Below are 12687 nucleotides of genomic sequence, written 5' to 3'. Positions count from 1 at the left end.
CCAGGACCCTCGCTGGCCCTTCATCGTCGCCCCTTCCTGCCATCCCACAGCCCTCCCTTACTATATTCTGTCCCCGTCATCTGGGCCAGGATGCGGAAGGAGCGAGACTGCAGGCTGGAGGAGCGGCGGGCCCAGTCGTCAGCCTCGTCTTCCGGCTTGTTCTGGTTCTTAATCACAGCCTGATACACGGGAGAGGTGCTGTCTACGGTGAGGTCTTTGACAGGAAGGCTCCTGAAATGCAGAGAGGGGCCATGGGCAAGGGCAGGGCTGGAACCCTGCCCCTGACCTCTGCGCCTCCCCCTGGCGCACCCCCCCATGCATGTGGGTAACCCCTACTTGTCTAGATCCACCACGCCCTTCTGAGAGCCTGCAATAACGGCTTGACCTGGGTCCTCAGTGCTCAGGGTGGTCACAGCGAGACTGAATTCCGCTCACGGAGGGTCAGGAGGCTCAGACCCTCCTGCCAGTACCCCCCACACCCCAGGCTAACTCTAGACACAGGCCTGAAGACACCCGCCCCCAGGAGCTGTATCTCCTTTAAGGAAAGAAGAGGCAGAAGAGGTCTTCTGGAAGTAATTTCAACCTCCCTGAGCAGATCCTGAGTTTGGGGCTGGGTGAGGACAGGCCATTTGGGGGACTCAGAGGCTTCCTCACGGTCAGTCCCTTGGCCTCCTCAAAGCTTGAGATCCAAACAGGGAGCCACCAATGTCATGACTGCCCTGGAGGAGGACTGTGGGCTCCCACTCTGCAAAGACAGGGAAGCTCGGTGAGGAGGCAGTTGGAGAAACAAGGCAATCAGGCCCCTAAAGCCTGGCATCACCCACGGATAGCGCAGCTTCTCGCCCGAGGTGGGGGAGACCTGGTAGCGCAGTTTCTCGCCCGAGGGGGACCTGGTGACCTTCCCTTAGACTCCCAAGGTCTGGCACATGGTAGGTGCTCAAAACGTAGTTGAATGAACAAATCCTAGATCAGAATTAGAAGGGACCCCAGAGCCCCTTGAGTCCAGGGTCTCTCAGCCCAGATCAGACTTCAGGGCAAGATACATTAAAAGCTTTATGGATGACCACTTATCCCAACCAGGGAGGGCTGGGTAATCTAGGCTGCCCAGCCGGCCCTCTCAGCAGTCAGGGTGGGCTCAGGAGAAGCTCACAGCAATAACAGCATGTCTCCCCAGCCTGTGGACCGGTGGCCCAGCCATCTCCTCTTACACATGCCAAAACTGAGGTCCAGAGAGGCTAGCCGACTAGCTCCAGGTTACGTCATGTAGGGGCCCCACTGAGTTAGAACCCAGGCTTCCCAGCTCCCAGCTCAGTGTCCTTTCCATCAGACCCTCTGCAGTGACAGGGCTCAGGAAGGCTACTTCTGCCCACTGGGGACTTGCACACCCCAGATGTTCCACATCTGGAGACATGGCCCAGCGCAGACACTCCCCCTGTCCAGCATCGCCCTGCCTGCTGCTATGACTGCCTCTACCTGCCCTTGCTCCCTCGAGGGCTGGCTAGCTGGAGAGGAGACCTCCCCAGTGCCCCTGTCTTCTACCCTCTCTGCAAGGAGCTGGACAGAAGAATTGGCCTAGTCTCCTAGGATTGGTCCCCTAAGTCAGCTCAGGGTGGGCTATGAGAGCAGAGGTGGAGAAAGGTGATGGAAGGTGACTGACCAAGGTTGGGTGGAGCTACCCCTACTTCTCTCAAGGCTTCGCCCTGGCCTGGAAAGCTACAGGTCTGTCAGGCTGTGGTTGGGATCAGATAGGGAAGACCAGGGAGTGGAGGAGAAGCTGGGATCTCGCTGGAGAGGTCATTTCTGGCATAGGGAGGAGTCTTAAGGGGTCCTGAAACAGATGGAAGGCACTGGCTGCCATTTCCCTGGAACATGCCCTTGAGGTGCTCCCTGTTCCTTCCACATCTCCAAGGGCTCAATAAAGTGAACCCCAGGAGTGAGTCCCTTGGGAGTCACATTGTCGGCTTCCCTTCCCACAATGCTGTGCAAAGACCAGGGACTTGTGGTGCTGCCGCAACAGACACTGGGAGCCAGACGAAGGAACTGCTGTGCCTTTCGAGAATCTGGGGCTCAGGAAGAATATATACAGAGAGGGGATAGGACAGGCCCTCCAGTTCTGGGAGCCTGGGTCCGAGGCCACTCTCTGGAGCCACTCCAGCATGAACTTCTTGCCAACAAAAACACTCCATGGTCCCCGCAACATCAAGGTCACCTGTGGGCATTTACTCCACTGTACACTGCCCCCAAGTCTGACTCATCTTTTGCCTCTTATGGGTGGTCCTGGCAGGCACTGGGTCCTCCAGATCCATCTTCCATGAGGATTTGGGGAATGGCCTCCAACAGACCCCCTTAGCATCCTCTCCCTGAATAATGGCCCCATGTGGATTCTGACATTAAGACCTACGCTGTCCCAGTGTAGACAAGAAAGGCTGGGGGGAGCCCCCGCAAAGCACAGCAAGGAGAACACGGGATACACCCCCAGCCAGTGTGGTGTCATTACTCTGATTTCTATGTCCATAGTGACATTATTTGGGGGAAAACCCCAAAAGACAAGCACTTGCCTGTAGAGTTCACGGGGCATGTCATTTACCTGTGAGGTGGGTGTGAGGAGGAACGTGGACAGAACCACTGTCCTCAGGCACATCCCACCAAACCCACACACCATCCCGCAACCAGACAGACGGACGACGGAACAGATACTGTGGGGTCTACTTACGCCAGCGGTGACGCCCTGCCAAGCAGAGGAAAACCCAGCAGTGAGTGCATGTCCATCATGGGAGGGCGGGGGGAGGCGCATACACAAGGGAGCAGGGTTAGGATCAGAAATGAGTTATGGGGGAGTGGGGTGGATAAAAGAGGAAGAGAGAGAGAGACAAAAAGAAAACTGTCAGTGAGGAAGGAATCATGGAAATTAACAGCAGAAATGGAACACCTCATGGCAGACAAGGGCAGCTTTTACCCACTGGCACCACGACAGCATCAACCCAGCAGGGCTGAGTTAGAAGGAAAAGGAAGAATGTTGCTTCCCAGGCACGCAAGGGAGGGGAAAAGGAGGGGAGGGGAGGGGAAAGGAAGGAGAAGCCTAGATTAGATCAACAGTGCATCATGTTAAAAAAATATATCATGGGCGACCTAGAGGTAAAACCAAATGATTTGTAGTCTTTTCCCAAGGTGCAGAAAACATAAAGTTAGTGAACAGCAGCTCTTCCATTATCTTCCATTGTGCTTCCCTTTGGCCAATGCTACCACTTTTAAGAGCACACCAAGGACACACGTGGCAAACAAATGTTAACAGGAAATCCCCGTTAACTCTTTGGCTTAATCGGGCAGCCCTGTCTTCCTGGGTACACATGAGCAACAGTTGTGTTTTTAAACTTGCATGGTCATATTTTCTGCTTTGAACGATGGGATTAAGTAAGTCAACCCTGCCCAGAGAATTCCGCAAAGAATTGCAGACCTGAGCCTGGCGGGTTTGACTCACGGCTCCAGGGCAAGCAACCATCCACCCCCTAGTGGCCCGAAGGAAGTACTGCGCGCCTGAGAGGGCCAGGCTCCTTTTGACCAGGAGCGCCAGTAAGTCCACACCACGTCCCATCCTTTGGCCTCTTGAACCTGCACTTTATAACCTGCACACTCGTCATGGCCACGAGGGTTGGGCTCTACAAAGGCCAAACGCTATAGGAGTTCTCCGGGACTTTTGAACGCCTCTATCCCTCTTACAACATCTGTTTTTCCTAGTTTTGGAAAAAAGGACAACCATCATTTTAAGATTTCTTGCCTTCAATTGCTGGAGATCCTGACTCAGGGATAAGATGTTACCACAGAGATAATCAGTTCTGAAAGTCAATACTAACAGTATTTCCAAGTAGAATACAGTAAGGGACTCTGTGTGTGTGTGTGTGTGTGTGTGTGTGTGTGTGTGTGTGAAAGGAAGAGACACACAGAAACAGAAAAAGAGACAGAGAGATAGAGACAGAAAGAGAGACATACACAGAAGGAAAGAAATAGAAGAAACAGAGACTAAGAGAAACAGAGACAGAAAGAAATTCTGAAAGAGGCAGAGAGGTCCACATTAATGTTTGTACTATTACCCGTTTCATCCACAAATGATTTTCAGCCAACTCTTTCCCTACTCAGCCCTCAAGTTCTTCAACCATTGCTAACAAGCAAAGTCAGGAACCAAGGATGTCCTAAGTCCCACCGCCCTGAGGCTGGGCTTCCCTGGGGCCAACAGGAGGAGGCGAGTGCTGGGTGCCCCCCGGCTCTGTGGCGGGGCTGACTGTCAACAGCACTGTGGATGGCTGGTCCGGAGGCCCCTTCCCAAACAAGAAACCCACTCATGAACCTGAATTGCCCTCATCATTGGAAGAACACAGCAACTTCCCCCCAAAGAATGGCTTAGTTGTGAGAAGCTGAGGTATCCAGAATGTGACCCTGGTTAACAGGATTCTAGAAGTCTCTTTCTAAACCAGCCCCCTCATGGAGCCTGGGAAAATGCAGAGGCTGTGAAAAGCACATGCTGCATTTCTCCACCCTTCTCCTAAAGCTGACCATGAGATCGACTCTGAAGAGAGAACACCACGTTCTGGGAGGCCTGGGCGAAGGCTGGCTCTCCTGCAAGGGCTGTACCCTGGGAGGATCAAGACGATGGAGGACAGCTGGTCCCGATGCCCAAAGTCTCCGATGGCGCCCAGTGGCCCGGTGCCCTCCTCGGTGATGACGAGGCAGAGGCATCGAGCGCCAGTGGAGGAGGGGAGGCGCTTACCCACTGAAGTCACTGCCCTGGGCCTGGGCCTGCCCGGCGATGGCGTCCATGATGGCGTCCTGGGAGTACATGCTGATGGGCGTGTTGTACTGCGCGTGGATGATGGTGGCCTTGCCGCCCAGCCCCTTCACCTCGATGGGCTTGTGGGTCGATAGGGCCGAGTCCTTCAGGGCGCTGGGGTTGAAGCGTTCCTGGTAGTCGGCGCTGGGGGAGGGGAGCATGGAGCAGGGGAGCGAGGGAGGGGGGTGGAAGGAGAGAAGGGGCAACGGGTGGTGTTACACGGCTCAAGGTGAGGGCTGGTGGTGTAGGGGTGTGGAGAGAGACCTCCCTAAGCCTGATCCCAGGAAGGCTACCCAAGTCCCCCCGACCGACGTGGGCGGGCTGGGTCTGGTCGGGGAAAAAACTCTCACCCTCCCCAGAGCCCTTTGCGGAAGGTTCTTCTTGCCCGTCTCCGCTTTCCCAGATCCCTGGAGGCCCCGGCTCAGCCTGAGCTACCGCCCAGGGTCAGCAGGGGGCGCCAGGCATTGAAAGCTCTCTCACCACACCCGCAGGGAAGCAGAAACGGAAGGGGGTGCGGAGTGGCGGTTGGGATTAGGAGACAGGAGCTGGGCCACGCGTGAGAGGCAGCGGCAGCCCAAGCGGAGTCCAGAACGTCCAAAGGCAAAAAGCAGCCCCACTGGGCACCCGCAGGGATTCTGAGCTTGCTTCCTCCACGAAGGGACTCATCCTGGGTGGCCCGGGGCTCTGCTCCGCCAGCCTCTTCAGTGCATGTGCTTCTTCCTCGGAGCAGGGCTTCGGTGCTCAGGCGGCCCCGCCCCCATGTCCAACTTGCTGGGTGGCCCACCAGCTTCTACCCAGGGAGGCTTTTCCCTTCAACAGTCAAGCGTGCTCCCCAGGCAAAGACAAGGTCAGGTACAGCCCTTCCGAGTGGTCCGGCCGGGCTAGAAATGTCTTCAGGCTCTCCCGGAACCGGCGTCAGCACGCGCCCCACCCCCCGCCCACCGGAGCCAGCCTGCGGTCTAAGCAGTTGCAACAGCTAATCGAAAACACAATGGTCCGGGGCACCTGCCGGAGCCCCAGCGCCCTCCGCACTGCCTCCGCTCCATACTCGCAGCTCCACACACATGCAGGCTCACTCAGGGACACAAATGCACCCCCATTCACGCATGCACATACACGTCCACATGCCGCTGACACAGACGCACGCTGCCCAGTCCCCCAGACACGCGGTCGCATGCTGGGATATGCAGGCAAGCACACACACGTGCTTTCCTTTGATACTAACTTGGCTGGAGAGTTGGCTACCACCTGGGGGTGGGGGAGAGAAAAAGCAAAGAAAACAGGGCTATCAGAGTGAGGGTCCTGCCAGAGGGTTTGAGCGTAGGGACCTAGGGATGGTCCTCAGACTGGCCATAGTGGAGGCAGAGGCAGCCCAGACTGGCACTGGGTGAGGAGAGTGCAGAGTGAGGAGGGGGAAGAGCTCAGAGTCCCGATCACAGCCGCTCAGTTTGGATCAGAGATGCCAGCTGCAGCGTAGGTTCACAGTACCTGAAGCTCTGCCAGGGAGAAAGGTTTTTTTTGTCCATCTTCATAGGTGCTCATTTACCATGTACATGAATCTCCTACATACACCTTGTCTGTAGACCCCGGCGAGGAAGCTGGAGATGGAGACTGGACTAGCGATGGCTGCTCCAGGAACACCTAAGGCCCCAGGTGCCTCCTGGCCGGACAGTAGCTCTGGACTTACCCTTGTTTAATGGGGGACAGCTCCAGGAGTTCTGTTCCCTGAGCGGGAGTTGCAGTGGTGCTGGGGTTTGTGTGCAGTGGGGTTTCACACAGCCCCGGGAGCATGCTCTCTTTCCCAGAGGAGGGTCAGGCAGCCCTGGACACTCCTCCCGGGGCACAGTAATAAGGGGTCTGTGCAGTTCCCAGTAACTGCCCTTAAAGGCCCTGTGGATGGGCAGTGAGGCAGGATGGAGGAGTGAGGAGGCTTGGGTGAAGTGCAGGTCCTGTATTGCAGGAAAACCGCCACAAAGGCAGCCCAGCTTGGACACTACAAAAGGGACCCCAACCTCACTCTTATCTGAGAGCCAGCCTCCTGGAGTATCATCTCCTTGAGGGAGGCATTGCCTGCATTATGTTTCTTTAAATGCAAATTCCTTGCAGTGGCAGACCCTTGTCAGAAACCTGAGGGGAGAAGAGTGCAGAAAGTGGTGTCCCTTTCCCCACACCCTGCCACTTTCCCATATCTGACTACTCTGGGCTCTGGCTGGGAGAGCCTGGGCCTCAGCTGGCCTGGCCCTGGTCACCCCTTGGCCATGACCCTGGGGATCCAGACCAAAGCCAGGGAGACCCCCCCATCCCCACCCCCACCAGTCCCAGGCGGCCCAACTCTGTCTCAGGGCTGATAAAATTCCCTCTGTCCTCCCAGGCTCAAAATAGCTGTAAGTGGAGCTATGTTAGGAAAGGGCCATCACAGATCTCCAATTCCTTCTCCATTTTTGGCCAGTGCTGACAACTGCAGGATCAGCTCTTGCCCTGACCAGCCCACTGCCCCCTGTAGAGGGCAGTGCTGGCCTCAGGGGCTGCCTATGCCCTTCCCTGCCTAGGTAGCCATCTCCTTCTTTGGCATTGATTCCTGCCCCCTGCTTAGCTTCTGCCTGAGGACCCGGAGGCTGAGATGCCTGCAACAGACAGAGCTCAGAGAGGGGCAGCCAGGTCTTGGGGAGAATGAGACAAAGATGTAAAAACGCCCCGGGGGCCCTCGCACCAACTGGCCTGAGGGACCCTGCCCTTCAGTACCAGCCCCAGAGAGGACAAGGATCCGGGGGCTGCAGGCCCGGCTGTCCTTTCGCCCCCTCTGCTCCTCTCCACTCCTCCCAAGGGCATACGAGCTGCCAAGGGATCACCTTGAAGCTACCCAGAGAGAGAGAGTATGGGAAGGAGCTTCCTTTTGCAGCCAGACAGGACAGAGTTCAAATCCTGACCCTACCTCTTCCTAGAGCTGTGACTCTGGACAAGTTACCCACCTGTCTTAGCCTCAGTCCCCTCATTCATAATACCGAGAGGGTGGTGCCCTCCACAGACTGAACAGAATCCTGAGTGTAAAGCCCTCAGCATGGATTAAGTGTGTGATGAACAGACATGGGGAGTAGCATTTGCCAACCCTGTCTCCTGTGAGGTGGTGGCCTCAACCCTCGGCTAGCCCAGGTCAGAGGCTCTGCCCTTCCTGCTGGGACCACAGCATCAGCCTTCACTTTGAATGAAGCACGCACCATATTCCCTCCCTAGCCCATCTTCCCTTTGAAGAAACTGTTGGACCCTGCTGCTCTGAGTGTCAAGTAATAATCTAACACTTGTCAGGTTCTGAGCAGCCCTTGTGCCAATGGGAGGGCTTGTCGGGAGTCGGGAGAAACAGGGGTGGGACAGGCAGGTAGGTCCCTGGCTCCATGCAGGGAGAAGTCAGACTGACCTGAGTGCCAGTCCTATCTACCACTCGTTAACTGTGTGACCTTATTCCTTGCTCTCTCTGGGTTTCTATTTTCCAGCTATAAAATGAGGGAATGATGCCCCCCTCTGAAGTTGCTGAGAGAGTTGTGTTAGATAAAGCATATGGAATGTTAACCAGCCCCCAGCCTCGACTGAGGCCTCTGTGAGGGAAGACCTTACCATCACTGCAGGTGGGCCCCATGGAAGTCCAGGTCCACCAGAGCATGACCTCCCTGCTGGGGGCCAGGCCCAAAGAGAACCAGGAAGAGCTATCAGCCCACCCAAGGCAGGAGAAAGAGTCCATTTCTACTCTGTCTTTCCCCGAGCTTTCTGGCAGAAGCCCCTTGCTGGAAAAAGCCTGGGGGTAGAAAGCTTTGCCATCTTGGGCCAGGGAAGCCAGGGTCCAAGTGCTCACACCGTAGAGCACCCAGCTTCACTCGGGATCCCAGAAAGAGCTATGGGATCTGGGGGAGCTGGGGATCCCCAGGGGAGCAGTGAACGGGCAGAGCACAGATACCATGTGCGGCTAGGTCAAAGGAAGGGTGTGGGCTTGGATCACACCGACCTGGACTGCAATGCTGACTCATCTGTGTACCTGTTGTGTGAGTCCAGGCGGTGGTGGCAGGTAGCACGTAGTGAGTATGCCAGAACAGAGCTCAGCACTATGCACGTGTTATCTCCTTCAATCCTCCCCATAATCCTGAGATACGGACAGTCTCATGGAAGAGCCCTGAACCCCTAGCCGCTGGGCCATATGCCTTGACTCAGCCTGCTTTGCCTCCAGCCCAGAGACGATTATACCAATTGCATGGGGCTATGGAAGAAGTTACAATGAGATAACAAACCTTCAGGACTTGGAAGCTAATATGTGCTCTGCTGGGAACCTCCCTCCCCTCAGCCCCTCCACAATGCCCACCCTAGCTCTGGCTCTAGTTCTTTTAACTCCTGTGCTCCAAGAGTACCATTAACTAGACCTCGGGGAGCAGGGGGTGGCCTGCTGTTCTCCTGCAGGGCCCCTTTCTCCTCAGGGTCCTGCTCCCTTGCTTCCCCACCCTAGCCAGGGTCAGTCCTGCCAACCCACTCCCCTCACCCTATTGCCCAGTCTCTCTGTACCCAGCTCAGGTGCTCCCTCCTCCAGGCAGCCTTCCCAGACCACTGCCAGACCTAGAGAACTTGCTCTCCCACCTCTCAGGACTCCCAAAGGGGTGGCAACAAGCCTGTCCCTTTGCCCCAGAGTTCCTGGAGTTATTAGGCTTTGTCCTGTCTTGGTGGGTGACCTGATGTGAAAGTTTTGGGAGTCAGAGTCTCTTGTATTCAGGCCCAGCTTGGCCACTTAGTAGCTGGACAGCTGGACCTCGACTTAACCTTCTCTGAGCCTCAGTTTCCCTCTCTGCAAAATCCGACACATCGCCCCAGGTTGTGTAAAGCAATGATGGGCCCGGCTCATGGCAAATGTCAATAGGATAATTGATTTCACTGCTCCTAGCCTGCACTGCCTCATGGGCTTGGGGCTGGCCAGAATGAGGCCAGTTCCTCGCTCTGACTACCTGACCAGGCCTCTACGAGCACTGAGGACCCAGATGACCCCTGACCACCAGTGGAGAGCTGTGAGCCCATTACCTACCCTCCTAGGAGTCCAGCACCTGAGGCCTTCCCTCGGAGGCTCATCTGATACATCTGAGCCATCTCCCTCAGGGTCTCTGCCGAGTACAGGCCAACGGGGTTGTTATACTGCCTTGGCTGGCTCGAACCCCGCGGGGCTTTCGGGCTTAGAGAGTCGAGGGCCCCCTCCAGGTTGACCTTGGCCCCCGGGCTGCCCCATGGAGGGCCAGCGTCAGAGGCCTCCGTGTGTGAGGAGAAGACGGAGGTCTGAGAGAAGGAGGAGCTAAGGGTCTGCCCGAGCTCCAGGTTGCCTGGGGTGCCCGGGATGGCCCTCGCCTCGGGGTTGGGGCTGGGTGCTGCCAGGCTGCTGTTCGTGTCCAGAGCAGGGTCCTGGCCCGGGGCAGCACCATGCAGGGGAGAGAGAAGAGAGCAGTTAGAGGCCACGCCCATCCCAGCGCTTCTGCGTGAACCTGAAACAGAGGGGTTAGTGCGAGCGCCTAGCAGCCCACCACCCTGGAGCCTGCAGCCCACTGCACCGAGGTCAGGGTAGGGGGATACAAAGGACACCTGGAAGAGAAGGGTTTTGTCAAAAAGAGCGGGGTGAAGCTCCTGGCCCTGAAGCTGTCATCCACCTGGACAAAATGCAAAGCCCCACACAGAAAGCTAGGCCAAGCCAGCCTGCCTGCCGGCCGGGCTGGAAAAAAGGGGGTGTGGTCTCAGGGAATTGTGGGGAGACCCCTCCATCCTACACCTGTTCCCCCTTCCCCTGAATGGGGGCACCTGGTGAGCACAGCCCTGCCTCCTGCTCTGCTGACCCCACTCTGCAATGTCCCACATGGCCGGTGAGAGGGGGCCTTCTGGGCTGGTGGTGAACAGGCAGAGTAGAGGTGCAGAGGGGAAACTGAGGAAGGAGGGGGGCTGACATTTGCTTCCCTCAGTCTGCCTCTGCAGCTTCTCCCCAACAGCCCTCTGCCCATTTCCTCAATCTGTTACCCACCCCAGACCCCCCGTCATCTTCTTCTTGTCCCCTCTCCCCACCCTGCCCATCACCCACTCTGCCCCACTGGACAGGCAGGGTCAGTATGAGGTCCTGCAAGGAGGGGTGGAGAGTGGCGGGAGTGTGTAGTCCTGTAGGAGCGGTGGGGTAGGCCTCCCATGCTCTGGGTCCCTCAGGGTTGAGCTGCTTAGAGGGAGCTGGGAAGGGGCCTGGTACCTGCTGGCTGCACCAGCACTTCTGAGTGTGGTATAGGAGCGTGCAACTGGGAGGAGAAAGGGAAACGGGAGGGAGAGAGCCTGTGACACAGGAGAAACCCTGAGGGCCAGCAGGCCCCCCATGCCTGGGAGCTCCTCCTGGGGTGACAAGCTCAAACTGGGGCCTCGGCTTTCATGCCACGGTCACCCCCCTCCCCAGTGCCCTCAGGAGGATGAGGGTCAGAGCCTTCTGGACACTTGTCCCTACTTGGCTGGGAGAATGGTCCCTTTCCTGAAAACACCGCTGCCTAAGTGGATTTCCTGTCAGCCCGCCCATGAGGCCCAGGGTGTTGGCTAAGCACCCAGGCGGGCACCCCTACATGCAGCATTTTATGGGGCTTGAACGCTTCTCCCCAGGGGGTCTGCGCCACCTCCCCGGCATCAGCCGAGGCAGGGCAGGGCTGGGGCCGGGCTGATCCCCCCACCTTGCCAGAGTCAGGCCAGCCGAGGGTCAGGCAGGCAGACCAGGGGCTGCACTCCGGGAACCACGGCCCAGAGTGGAGCCTGCCACCCACAGTCAGCACCTACCTTTTGGTGGGGGATCACAGGCAGAGGGGACTGGATCGGGGGCGCTGTCGTGGAGATGAGAATGGGACGCTTTGACCTGGAAAAACCAGAAATGAAGACAGTTGCCATTGGGTCCAGGAGCTCCTGCCTGAGAAGGACTGGAGAGGGGAGAACATCCGGAACCCAGGGAGCCAGGGCAGAGGACCTGGGTGTCCCCTGGGCCTGACCAGCATGGAGAAGTCATGGCTCTGGGGTACTTTGCAGCCACGGGCCTCTGCTAGGTCTCAGGGAGGCTGCCTGTGCACAGAGGAAGCAGGGAAGACCCTGGCTTCCAGGCCCGGCTGCCCACATACCAGCAGCACCGTTATCCACCCTCTCTGAGGCTCATCTGTAAAGTGAGGCACAGACATGGCAGGTGCTTGATGACTTGGGCCTGTCCTTCTTCTGGTCCAGAGGCTGTCCTCACTTCCCTGTGCGGTCCGGTAGCACAAGGCTGGTTCCATGCTGGACAGCTCCTCTCCCAGGCCCTTGGTGCCCACACCCAACCTCTGCCCCCTGCTCTGGAGAGCTCCCACCTACTTCTGCAGTGTGAGACTCAGGTTGTAGCTGGCAGACTTGATCTTGTTCTGGGCCTCCAGGTGGGTCATGGTATCTGTGTTGATGCCGTCAATGGCCACCACAAGGTCACCCGGGCTGAGCTGGGACTGGGCGGCCTTGCTGCCCGGTGTGATCTGAGAGGGTAGCAGATGGGAGGTGAACATAAGAAGGGTGACCTGAGGATGGACCTGTCCTCAGGGAAGAATCACCAGGGATCATCCAGTAGAGGCTTGCCATTTTGTCTTTCATTCACTATGACCACCAAGCCTGCTTCCTTTTCCTGGCACAGAGCTACCACATTTCCTGGTGCTTTGTATCTGAGCGCAGCCATGAGATTAGCTCTGAAATCAATGCACACCACTTCCAGGCCTGCCCCTAGCAACCATCTTGCCATCCTGCACTCTCTCTGCTTGTCAGCTGACTGGATGCAGAGGACCCAGAGGAGGACAGCCAAGCCACTGTCTGTGAGGGACCTGGAT

At 57.2% G+C, this 12687-nt stretch overlaps 1 protein-coding gene across 4 annotated transcripts in view; it reads right to left on the bottom strand.

Moving 5' to 3' along the window:
- Positions 1 to 12687, bottom strand: part of LDB3 (LIM domain binding 3) — a 58396-nt gene that overhangs the window by 36330 nt on the left and 9379 nt on the right. For 2 of the 4 annotated variants that reach the window (XM_022562441.3, XM_022562444.2), the window contains exons 2-6: positions 12191 to 12342; positions 11633 to 11708; positions 9876 to 10243; positions 4763 to 4966; positions 62 to 231 (exon numbers count right to left, since the gene is read on the bottom strand). In XM_022562441.3, coding sequence (XP_022418149.2) covers positions 62 to 231; positions 4763 to 4966; positions 9876 to 10243; positions 11633 to 11708; positions 12191 to 12342 — 970 coding nt within the window. Of the gene's footprint in view, positions 1 to 61; positions 232 to 4762; positions 4967 to 6047; positions 6071 to 9875; positions 10244 to 11632; positions 11709 to 12190; positions 12343 to 12687 lie in introns of all 4 variants that reach the window. The other 2 variants (XM_030759295.2, XM_089897795.1) reach the window with 2 other exon arrangements.

This window comes from Delphinapterus leucas, chromosome 16 (genome assembly GCF_059928025.1).
Source record: "Delphinapterus leucas isolate spDelLeu-1000000601 "Yukka" chromosome 16, BTC_Dleu_Yukka2, whole genome shotgun sequence".
In the NCBI taxonomy this organism is placed as follows: domain Eukaryota; kingdom Metazoa; phylum Chordata; class Mammalia; order Artiodactyla; family Monodontidae; genus Delphinapterus; species Delphinapterus leucas.
The sequence above is the reverse complement of the archived record's forward strand: the minus strand, read 5'-3'. Positions and strand labels throughout refer to the sequence as shown.